Source organism: Anolis carolinensis, chromosome 4 (genome assembly GCF_035594765.1).
Source record: "Anolis carolinensis isolate JA03-04 chromosome 4, rAnoCar3.1.pri, whole genome shotgun sequence".
In the NCBI taxonomy this organism is placed as follows: Eukaryota; Metazoa; Chordata; class Lepidosauria; order Squamata; family Dactyloidae; genus Anolis; species Anolis carolinensis.
Genome location: NC_085844.1, coordinates 29,669,158 through 29,681,984, shown reverse-complemented (window position 1 = coordinate 29,681,984; position 12,827 = coordinate 29,669,158). Strand labels below are relative to the sequence as shown.

The window sequence follows — 12,827 nt, the reverse complement described above, 5'->3', positions numbered from 1 at the left end:
AGTACTGCCACCGCATCAAAGTATTAGTAGCCTGGGGAAAGTTGACTTCAGGAGTTAGTGATGTTTATGTTAATGGAGGAAGGGGGAACAGTTTTGCTTCACAGTATTTTGGGGATATAATTCAATTCATATTCAATGAAATCATTCCAAGTCCTCAAGCACAAAGGAAGAATGAGCTTCCCTTGCACCAAGGAATCCAAATTCTGACAGTATATCTAATAAGAATACTTGTTTTTTTGGCTAGAGATGTACAACACTAGCTGTGTTAGATATATTCTCAGAGCAGTTTTCCAGTTTTATTATAAGTATTTGATTACTTATAGTTGTTAATGACTAATATTGAATGTTCTTGCATGGCAGGAGGTTGGACTGGATGGATATTTTGGTTTCTTCAAACTCTATGATTTTGTTATCAATCTTCTTGATTCCTATAATTGTTTACTGAGGATGGAACTGAATTTGGAAGTTTTGTTTGTGATGTTAAAGCTAACTATCTTCATGTATTTTACTTTCATTTCCAGAGAGCAGCACTGACCTCTGATAAAGACCTATATCTTGATAACAGCTCCATTGAAGAAGCATCAGGGGTCTATCCAATTGATGATGATGATTATACATCTGGGTCGGGCTCAGGTAAGCCAATGCCACATCTGAGAAGCTTTGTTATGGCTATATGTGTTTCCTGCACTCTTCATGTCTTCCTGGAAAAGGAAATGCTGTCTGTACGTCAGAAATAATATCCAAAATATTCCAACTGTGGCCGTTATAGCTGGGGGATTCTAGGTGTTGTAGTACAAAAAAGTAAGTTGTCCATGCTTTGGATTTAAATGTGTAGTGCTGAAAGAGATATCAGATAAAATTAAGCTATGGCTGTTCTGTTTGACTCCACTTCATTAAATTTATCAGTGACATTTCAGTTACAATTTTTCATATAGAAAATGTGATGGATTGAGTTAGGAAGGGCCAATTCAAGTTAGGATGCAATATGTGTAACTGAAGGTGAATGAAGTATTCTTGTACTTCTCTAATTGTGGAATTACCGGCATTTCTGAAAATTTCTTTTAGTTAAATTGCTTTGTGTATTTGATGGAGTCAAGACGTGCATTTTTTCTGTGGGATTTATTAAATACACTGGGATGGGACAGAATGTAGGTTTAGTATTAGATCTATATGTTAAAAGTTTTTATCCCAACCTGCTCGCTCTGTAATCAATTATGTGCATCTCAGTAAGGGAAAATTAGGCAGTCGAGTATTGCCAACTAATAGGAATTAAATGGATGGTGTAGACATAGCAAAGTACAATGAATGTTTAGATTTAATTGCAAAGCATTAACTCTATAATCAGATAACTGGTGGCAATCCATTCCATTTTAAAGCTAAATAAATTCCAAGTAATACTGTTAATTAGCCAGCACCTGAATAAGTAATAGCCAATTCTCACAAAATGCCAGATTACAGGCTTAACTTACTTTTTAGACTACAGCTCCCACAATCTCCCAGCTGCTCTATGAGACTCTTAAAGTGATAGATCTGGTTGTTTTCAGTAGACTTTTGTCAGCTAGGACTGCGATTGCCCAGTTTCAGGTCTCAGGCACAAAGCTCATCATCAAATATATCAGGAGTTTGTTCTGTGAATAAGTTAGCATGCAACTCCCTGCAACTTTTTGAAAGCATAGGCATTGTGTTTTTAAAGTAAGTAAACATAATGCTTCTGTTTCCACATTTTGGTTTGTTGTTTTTTTTTTGGTATTATAATGTTTTGGATATTTTTTTGGGAATGGGAACAGCATTAAGAGTGGTACACATATTTTGGGAATAAGACAAAAAGATGGACAAATGTGTACAAATGCATGTCATTAACATTCTTCATAACCTTCAGGAGATGAAGAGGAAGATGAGAATACAATGATAGAGCCAACACCTAGAATGCTTCCAGAACGTCCAGTGATTCCAGTTAGTGATTCCCCAAGAACTGAACGAACTACACAGAAAACACAGACCAAGGTACCTACACAAACAAAGGTGTGTACAGGAGAAGGTAGCAGTGGTTGTTTGGTTCTCCAAAATTGCAGTATTACAATATAACCTTAGATGCCATTTAATATATGCTTTAAGAGGATTTAGAGCAAAGCTGTGGATTAACCATAAAGATGACTGTTTCAAAGCACAACAATCTATTAAGAGAAACATAGAACCTTGCACTCCTGTTTTAAAACCAACCTACATAATTATATGTAGAAATGCCTCAAATAGTATTCTCTTTCAGCTGAAAATGAGCATCCAGAAATTTAAGTAGTTGTGTATGTTTCCTCGTCTTTCCATGTGTGTTTTGAAAAGTCTGCTCTCTAGGACAAGGATCTTAGGGGAAGAAGTGGATAATATATAGGTTTTAGTTCAACAAGTCTTCTCCTTCATCTAACAATAGGGATCTTTCTTCCATTTGGAAGAGTAATCAACTTTTCTAGGGAAAAAATATTTAAGTTGGGAAGTTCCAAAATATTGTCATGTCCAGTTATAGCATGTCACCAGGTTAGCTACACATGTGGTTGCCCATGTTGATTCCAAATATTGTATTTGCTCACTATATTATGTTGTGGTGAGGATGAATCTGGGTGTTCATAGACAGGAGGAGAGAATACTTATCCCTTACTCCCCCTCGTTTTTCCTCTTAACACAAATGTGGGAATTATGTGACACTCTAGATCAGTGGTTCCCAACCTTTGAGCCTCCAGGTGTGTTGGATTTCAACTCCCAGAAAGCCCAGCCATCTTACTAGCTGTTAGGAATTGTGGGAGCTGAAGTCCAAAACACCTGGAAGCTCAAAGGTTGGGAACCAGTACTCTTGATATTTTTTAGTTATAACTTCCAAATCTTTTCACCGTTCGCTATTCTGGACATGGCTGCTGGGAGTTATCCTTAAGCAATACCTGGAGGTTAATGGTCACTTTTGCTTTAACAGAATATGATTGTTCACAATTGTCCTCAACTCAATCAATCTAGCAGTAATCATTTGAAACTCCATGCCCTACATTCATAATGTAGTTCATAGTTGCAGAGAGATAGCAATTTCAAATCGGGGCCATCTTTTTAAAATACCCTGTTGTAAAAAAACATGCCCGGGAGATCTTCAGAAAGCTTGATTCAGTTCCGGCATTTTCATTCTTGTGGGCTACACAGACTGAGATTGGCTCTTCTGAGTTTCAGACAAAAATTCTCTGCCTGGGTTACCAGACTATGCCAGGGACCCGACCTGGTTCTGTTTGAATGTCAGTCATGTGCTGTATCATTAAATAATTTATCTTTTGGCTAAAATAACTGAAATAGAAATACAGTACCGGTAGATTTCAAGATAAATTATAGGATTACTACAATGCACACTAATAAAATATCACCATTTTCTTTGTATGACACATGGATGAATTGAAATATAGAAGACACAGAAATGTAATTTGAAAGCCAAAATGGCTTAGTTCTTAAAGCATTGTACTAGGATCCTAGAGACCGGAATTCAAATCCCCACTTGGCCATGGAAATGCTTTCTCAGCTTCAGAGGAAGGCAAAGGCACACCTCACATACTTCTGAACAAAACCTTGCCAAGAAAACCCTGTGATAATTGCTATAAATTCGATATAACTTGAAAAACACAACAACAACAACAACAACAACAACAACACCTTCTTTGGGGATTCCAGCAGACAGCATGAGATTTGTGTGGGTTTTTTTTCTCCAGTTCAGTAGGAAGTACAGAAACCATATTATAGAATTTCAAAGTGAGAAAGTTAATATTTTTGTTAATACTTTTGTAGTTGTTGCCCTTGTCATCTAAACTGAATTGGTACCATGTTTTGTTGTATCCTGTGCTACAGTCATCTGAAGAGCTCGATCAAAAGAAAATACTTAAACCAGAGGCTGAAAATAAAAATGATAAAAGTGAACCAAGTGAAGATACTGATGTATTCACCCAGAAACATTCAGAAAACCTTTTTCAGAGAACAGAAGTATTGGCAGGTGAGTGTCACTGAGTAGATATTCTATAGATTCATATGAAACAGAACATTTTTCTGGTGTTACTTTGAAGCCTCCTGAATTAATTCATTGTAGCAGTATTCATACAGTAAGACCCTCTTATCTACGGGATTGTTTTCTGCTGCTTCGCTTGCCTGGGGTCTCCACTCCCAGAAGTGTTTGTAGCCATCACTCAGTCTTGCGGAATGACATTTTGATAGTGAGATATATATTTTGACAGGGAGTGTGTGTTAGTGAGAGGTATTTTTATGCAGAATCCACACATAGTCAGACCTTAGGCATTGTTACCTGAAGAGTTGTAAAAAAATGTCCTAAAGTTTCCACCTCTTGCTGCATACAGTTTTAAAAACATACACACACATAGCAAAGACAAAATAATATTTACAGAGACGTTGTTCGTTGCCAATAACTTTTAGTCCTAGTAATGTAATGCATTGGGACAAAACAATGTTCACATTTAAGTGAATCATAGAATCTTTGAGTTGGAAGGGACAACAAGGACCATTGAGTCCCTACCATGCTGGAATGCCCAGCTAAAGCAATTTTGAAAGATGCTAATCCAACCTCTGTTGAAAGACCTCTAAAGAAGGAAAGTCCTCCACGTTCCAAAGCAAATGAAAGTCCACTGTTTTTTCTAATGTTTAGGTGGGATGTCTTTTCTTGTACTTTTGGTCCATCAGTTCATGTTCTAGTCTCTGGAGCAGCAGAAAACACCCACTCAACCTTTTAAACATCTGTTCAGCTATTTAAAGATAGCTATCTTATCACCTGTCAGTCATAAATAGGAGTCTAGTGTCTAGATCCAGGGAAGTCATGCTACCCACTATCCCACCTTGGTTAGACCACACCTGGAATACTGTGTCCAGTTCTGGGCACCACAGTTAAAATGCTATATTGACAAGCTGGAATGTGTCCAGAAGAGGGTGACTAAAATGGTCAAGGATCTGGAGAACAAGCCCTATGAGGAGCGGCCTAAAGAGCTGGGCATGTTTAGCCTGCAGAAGAGAAGGCTGAGAGGAGACATGATGGCCATGTATAAAAATGTGGGGGGAAGTCATAGGGAGGAGGGAACAAGTTTGTTTTCTGCTGTCCTGGAGACTAGGACGCGGAACAATGGCTTCAAACTACAGGAAAGGAGATTCCACCTGAACATTAGGAAAAACTTCCTCACTGTGAGAGCTGTTTGGCCCTGTAACTCTCTGCCCCAGAGTGTGGTGGAGGCTCCTTCTTTGGAGGCTTTTAAGCAGAGGCTGGATGGCCATTTCTCAGGGGTGCTTTGAGTGTGATTTTCCTGTTTCTTGGCAGGAGCTTGGGCACGAGGTCTCTTCCAACTCTATGATTCTATGAATCTATTATTCTACTATTTCTTCCCCAAGCTAAACATTCCTAGGTAATTCCTCATAAGGCTTGGTTTCACGATCTTTAATCATCATGGTTGCCTTCTTTTGGACATGCCAATATCATTATTGAAAGTGTGGTGCCCAGAGCAGAATAGAGCAGCATAAAGCTGAGAAGCAGAAGTGATATATTTTGGTTTTTACCAGGTTGTATTGGCACTGGAGTTCTCAGTGGGTTCAGGAAATATGCATTAACCATGGCACTAATCCTAACCATATCCCAAATATGGGAATTCCCATCAGATCAGAAAATACCCTACAATTTCCATTTGTGATTATTTTTAGATTAAAAAACAAACAAACCCTAGTCTATGAGAATCAAATAAACATTTCCTTTCCTTAGCTTTGTGTGTGGAACTTGAGACATTATGCTTTCTGTTTTCAGACTGTCCTCTTTTTATTGTCCTTTCCCCTTCAGTAAATAGATCTCCTTTCCTTCGATCTCATTAATATCAACATCAGGACATCCACGTCAGGGATAATGTAAGAGAAAAAGAAATGGTTTTCGGCTGTGAAAGATTGCTGCCAAGAGATGAATCCCAAGCATGGGATGCAAAGGCTCATTTTTTTCTGCATCTACTGTAGTTTGACCCTAAAGCAGGCATGGGCAAACTTGGGCCCTCCAGGTGTTTTGGACTTCCACTCCCACCACTCTTAAGAGCCTCAGGCCCTTTCCTTTCCCCCCCTCAGCCACTTAAGTTTGCCCATGCCTGTCCTAAAGGGTGCATTTTAAAGCATATGTGGCAGGGAATCAATCCTTTTGAACTCAATAGGATTCATCTTCTAAGTGAAGACATTTTAGGACTGAGTTGTCAAATAGCATTTCTCAACCTGGGGGTCAGGAGGTGGGTTCAGAGGGGTCCTGATTTATTTTCCCTAAACTCCACCAGTGTACAAATTTGGGCATATTGAGTATTCGTGCCAAGTTTGGTCCATAATTGTTTGAGTCCACAGTGCTCTCTGAAACTAGGTGACCTACAACTCCAAACTTCAAGGCCAATGCCCACCAAGTCCTTCCAGTTATTTCCTGTTAGTCATGGGAGTTCTGTGTGCTAAGTTTGATTCAATTCTATCATTGGTGGAGTTCCGAATGCTCTTTGATTGTAGGTGAACTATAAATCCCAGCAACTACAACTCCCAAATGACAAAATCATTCTTCCCACTCCCAGCCCCACCAGTCTTCAAATTTTGGCGTATCGGGTATTTGTGCCAAATTTGGTCCAGTGAATGAAAATGCATCCTGCATATCAGATACAGTAGAGTCTCGCTTATCCAACATAAACGGGCCAGCAGCATGTTGGATAAGTGAAAATATTGGATAATAAGGAGGGATTAAGGAAAAGCCTATTAAACATTTTGATTTTACAAATTAAGCACCAAAACATCGTGTTTTACAACAATTTGACAGAAAAAGCAGTTCAATACACGGTAATGTTATGTGGTAATTACTGTATTTATGAATTTAGCACAAAACATCGCAATGTATTGAAAACATTGATTACAAAAACATTGACTACTAAAAATTGACTACAAATAAAGATAGAATTGCATAAAATGACATGGTTGGAAGTTAAATCCATAAAAAATTCAGTCTTTGCTGACTAGAGAAACAGCTGTGGATACGGGCGGGAGGCAGACTGTGTTGGATAATCCAGAATGTTGGATAAGCAAAGGTTGGATAAGCGAGACTACTGTATTGACATTATGATTCATAGCAGTAGCAAAGTGAGTTATAAAGTAGCAACAAAAATAATTTATGGTTGAGGACCACCACAACATGCACAGCATTAGGACGGTTGAGAACCACTGACTTAGAACACCCTTTCTGGTTGTACTGTCTTATAAACAATGTTTACTTTTTAAAAAAAATTAGTATGTTTGTAATTTATATACTCGCTATGTTGTCCTCTTATGAGGAACAGATGAGAGGCTATGAAGCATCATTTGATGCTCCTGGTGAAGTTCTTTCTTCTCTTTCTTTTGCAGCTGTTATCGCTGGTGGAGTTATCGGGTTTCTCTTTGCCATCTTCCTCATCTTGCTTTTGGTATATCGCATGAGGAAGAAGGATGAAGGCAGCTATGATCTCGGGGAACGTAAGCCATCGAGTGCTGCCTATCAGAAGGCACCTACTAAAGAGTTTTATGCATAAAACTCTCAACTTAGTGTCTCTGTTTAAGAGATCACTGAACTTTTTAAATAAAGCTTTTTTTGCATAGAATAATGAAGAACTTTTTTTTTCATTAAAGAGCCTTTATGGCACCTTTATGATAAAAAAATCCCATTGTATTTAAAACTTTTCATGTATTCCTCTAAAGAAAATGTAAAGTAAAATCTTAACATTTTGCAGTGTTCTATGAATAGCAGTGGCAAACCGTTATTTTGTATAGCCATTGATGTTCACTGAATCATTTTAAAACTTTATGCATAAATGAAAATGATTGTTTTATCCTATGGTTCAATGAAAGTTGTTTAATTTTTGTCAGCATGTCTGAATGATCTTACAAGTTAGTTTTTCTTTCATTAATTTATCTGTTTCCAAAAATAAAACGCCTTTTTGTAGTTGTCATGGTGCAATTTGTCTTCAGATAACTCAAATAATGGTAACTCTTAGTGTAAATGTATTTTTTCAGCTATGTAAACTTTAACCTCCACTTTGTATAAATTTTACTCTCAGAAAATCCATTTTACACCTTGCTTTGTTTCTCAGTGTTCCTGTAGCTTAATTGAAACTTACAGCAGCAAATTAATGTGTAAAATTGGACTATTACTGCAAATGATATAGTCGTACCCTTCCAAAACAAATCTTCTTTATGGGAGATTTTGCAGTAAGCTACTGACAGATCTATACAAACCCAAAGACTCTTTAAAAGTATTCCAAGAAATTCCTGCAAATTTCTGTGGCCACTGTTCATTAATTTCTTGCAATTTGAAGGTACGAGTAGGAATTTTAAAAGGATCTCTTTTTTTTGTTTTGTTCTTAAAATGCATTTAAGTTGTAAACGTCTTTTAAAGCCTTTGAAGTGCCTATGATTCTATGTAACTTGTTGCAAACTGGTGTTAATGAGTATATAACAGTTAAAAAAGAAAGAAAATGTTGGTATTTTATAAGCACAGACAATTCTAATGGTAACTTTTGTAGTCTTACATGGATAGACATAAACTGTAATTTGGGAACATAAACACTACTGAATAAATCATGTGGCCTAATACTGAAATATTTCATTGTGGATTTTTTTTGTTCTCTCTTACATAATAATAATGTTGTATATACTGTTACAATTTTTTTTCTGAAAATAAGGTCCCCCAAAAGTTGCTAACAAGGGTTTCAATAGCTGAAATAACAGAACTGTCTAGTTAAAATGTAAACATACCTACAAAATTCAGCACTAAAGACGCTTTAAGTATTATTCATTTTGTGCAACTTCTGTAGAGCTCAAATTCAGATGAATATAAAGTTCTCTGTGTACTTTAATGATTTTTCCCTTTACTCAGCCCTTGAAATGAGCAACTTAGAAATGTCAAATAACTTAATTTGAAGTGGCAGAATGATTCAATGCCAATAAGGCATTGTGATGAGGATTAGAAATACTGAAAACTTGGCCAGAACTAGACACTGGGGTGACCACCATATGTTGCAGAAATCCTGGCTAGAATTTTATGCAAAAGATAATGATGGGGAGAAAAAGCAAAAGCAACAAATGTAAGGAGTGATGTTTAACCCGCCTATTGATGCAAACATTGGTTTGTAAACCAAGGTGCAATGGAGAAACAGAAGATAGATCAATATCCCTGTTGCTTCTTCCCTTCCCTTTCATCTATATTTTGGAGGGAGAAGGGGCAGCTAGGTTTCCTAGACAGATAATAGTATCTAGATCAGGTATGGGCAAACTTTTTTTGCCTTGGGACCACATTGCGGGCTGGCCAAGAGGGCTGGTCCAGGAGGGAGGGGGTCCAGGTACACTCTGGGCTGGGAGGGCCCGGTCCTGAGAAGGGTGGGGTCAAGAGACGTCAGGGTAGGGCACAGGTCATCCTCAGGTTGTCCTCCCAGTATAGGGACTGGGCTGCTTGTCCCATCCTTATGCCAAGAGGAAGGTAGGACACATGGCAACTACCGCGATTCTCCTCCCCTGATCCTCGGGCTATCCTCTTGGCATTATGCTGGGAGGAGGGCGAGACAGGTGGCAACTGAGAATGCTCTGGAGGTCTCTCAGCCACCACGTGCCTTCCTTGAACCATCCTCCTGGCATAAGAATGGGACTGCTCACACCCTCCTTATACCAGGAGGAGGGTGAAAAACATGCTGCTCCAGAGGGCTCTCAGCTGCTATGTGCCTTCCTCCCCCATCTTTTTGGCATAAGGACATGGCACACTGCTGTGTCCTACTGCAAGAGGACAGGGAAAATGAGGGCCTGAGGTAAGCACCCAGGGAGCCGCATGTGGCCCCCAAGCCTTGGTTTACCTGCTCTAGATTATTACCTCTGGCCATAGACATTATGCCAACCACATATTCTGTGCTGGAAAGACCATGTCACTATTCTGTACAGCAAGGTGAGTCCCTCACGATACCTTTGGATAATCATCTCTCACTTTTGGCCATGTTAACAGTACAGCTTATTACAATGTTAAGACGTTACACGGTAAAATTAATGCAGTTTGACCCCACTTTAATTGTCATAGCTCAATGCAGAGGAATCATGGATTATGGATTATGTAACGATTATGACCTAGGGGATAAAAGCCTTGTGACTTGAAAATTGGGTTGCTGACCTGAAGGCTGCCAGGTTCGAATCCTACCCAGGTAGAGCGCGGATGAGTTCCCTCTCTCAGCTCCAGCTCCATGCGGGCACATGAGAGAAGCCTCCCACAAGGATGGTAAAAATATAAAAACATCCGGGCGTCCCCTGGGCAACGTCCTTGCAGACGGCCAATTCTCTCACCCCAGAAGCAACTCCGGTTGCTCCTGACACGAAAAACAAAAGGGACGATTATATCAATTGATTCAATGGATCCACTCCTGGCAGGTCTAACAACAAGATTCAAAGATTTTGTCAGCCTTCGAATAGATCAACTGAAATAAATTGGACTTGATGTTAGCTAACAGTGGCATGTGCTATTAATTTTAATGGGCCCCTATCAGTAAGACTTTCTTTGGATCCAGCCTATAGCATAATGCAGGGTGGAATCCTTCAATCACTGTAAGTTGCTGAACTGCTATTCCCATCACATCGCTGCCAGACTATCTAGGGACAAATAGGAAATTGAGTTCAACAACCTCAACTGTGGTATAGCAGATACTCAGGTGACAAGATCTCATAATGTGAGCAGAATAAAAATAAATTCTTTCTTAAAAGAGGCCAAATGGCAAATTTTATAGCATACAATACTGTTGAATAAATTACTTGAAAGTTAACTGAGCTACATAGTGTAAAATGGTGCTCAGCAAGTGTTTCTTAATAGCACAAAATGTAATGAAGTTAAGCTTACAAAAGAACAGCTGCCTGGAATAATGACTGCACAGAGACATAAAATTTTGGCAAAAACCCCTTTTCTGCTGCTGTTGTAATTCATACCACGAGTTTAAAATGCCAAAGTAAAGTCTACTATACCCAAACACAGTATTTCATACGTATACAGTCTGATCTCAGGTCTTTTGCATAAGTCCAGAACCTTTACAACAGAGTAGATCTCTTAAAGGTGGAGTCATTAATTTTAGTTAGTCAACAAATATCCAGCTGGGAAGATGAAACATTTCCTGAATGGTCAGAAGGGAATTGTTTAAATACTCCAGTCGCCTATTCTGAATTTTAAGTGGGTAATTTGTGGCCCATTAATATCAAACCATCGGCATGGAAAAGCATGATGGGAGCTTCAGTCCAATAGCTCGGAGAGCCATCGGTTATTCCATGTTAAATATTGCAGACAAAATTGTATTACGTTTCCTTTTTCTCCAGTGCACTTATGACAAATATATCAATTATACGATCTTGAAAATACTGCCACTCTGGCCAGCAGTTTCTTGCTGTTCATAGAATCATAGAATCATAGAATAGTTGAGTTGGAAGAGACCACATGGGCCATCTAGTCCAACCCCCTGCTAAGAAGCAGGAAATCGCATTCAAAGCACCCCCGACAGATGGCCATCCAGCCTCTGCTTAAAAGCCTCCAAGGAAGGAGCCTCCACCACGGCCCCGGGGAGAGAGTTCCACTGTCGAACAGCTCTCACAGTGAGGAAGTTCTTCCTGATGTTCAGGTGGAATCTCCTTTCCTGTAGTTTGAAGCCATTGTTCCGTGTCCTAGTCTGCAGGGCAGCAGAAAACAAGCTTGCTCCCTCTTCCCTATGACTTCCCTTCACGTATTTGTACATGTGTTGTAGCCCAAAAGGCATCTTTGCTTGTACAAGGGCCCCATCTTGCCCTTTTTAGCCATTTCTCTCCCCCACTCCTATTGTAGCCTCTTTCACTGATTTTTGAGCTGTTTTTCCAGAGAGCCAAAACGGGTGAGAAAGTCACAGTGTATGAGAGAAACTATAGTTCAACTCTACAACTTCTTAAAACTGGTGAGTCATTTTATAGTCCCATTGCTCAGGATATAGTTTAAGATTATGCTGATCAAATACAGAGCATTTAAATTGCATCAATTAAGTTTATGCTTTGGTTATGCATTGAAATTAACCTCCCTGGGAAAATAAAAAATGTCCTTGGTACAGGGAAAGAGAAAGTGACTGGCGCCACAATTGACAATCGTCAGAATTTGGAGGAAGAGTTTACAGTCTTCAGCCTTGCTGTGAATTCAACCTCTTCCCTAGGGTTCCTGGGCTCCCTCATAGCTAATTTAAGTTTTTGAAAAGTCCCTGCCTTCAGAAGACTTCCCTAAATATCTCCCTTCAACGTCTAGATTGTAGCAAAAGCTGAAGGTGAATCACCATTGAAAACTATTATGACTCAGGGATGGAGATATTAAAGTTCAGCCCATGGATATTTTTGATGTGTCAATTGTTTCTCATACATGCTGGACATTTGCTTGGTGCATCAATCATTTAGATGTCCTAGTTCAGGGCTTCTTAAACTTCTCCCACTTGCAACCCCTTTCAATCTGAGAATTTTTCATGTGATCCCAGGTATATAGATATATAAAATATACTGATAATAATTAGCATTTGCAAGTGTTGCTCTCTCTCTCTCTCTCTCTCTCTCTCTCTCTATATATATATATATATATATATATATATATATATATATATATATATATACGTGTGTGTGTGTGTGTGTGTGTGCATACACACACATTAGCCCAAAGTCTTCAAGTTCAATGTAATATATTTCCTGGCCATCGGTGCTGAAGAAGAATTCAACTGCCTGGTACATTTTTCACATCTTATTCTTCCCTTTCAAGCAACAAAATA

The 12,827-nt window shown here is 38.9% G+C and overlaps 1 protein-coding gene across 2 annotated transcripts in view; it reads left to right on the top strand.

Moving 5' to 3' along the window:
* sdc2 (syndecan 2) overlaps nt 1–8,640 on the top strand; it is a 78,733-nt gene extending 70,093 nt beyond the window's left edge. Inside the window, exons 2-5 of one of the 2 annotated variants that reach the window (XM_062980156.1) lie at nt 522–633; nt 1,880–2,022; nt 3,868–4,009; nt 7,411–8,640. In XM_062980156.1, the coding sequence (XP_062836226.1) occupies nt 522–633; nt 1,880–2,022; nt 3,868–4,009; nt 7,411–7,574 (561 nt within the window). In that variant the 3' untranslated portion in view covers nt 7,575–8,640. The remainder of the gene's footprint in view (nt 1–521; nt 634–1,879; nt 2,023–3,867; nt 4,010–7,410) is intronic. The other variant, XM_003219518.4, reaches the window with a different exon arrangement.
* The last annotated feature ends 4,187 nt before the right edge of the window (nt 8,641–12,827 follow it).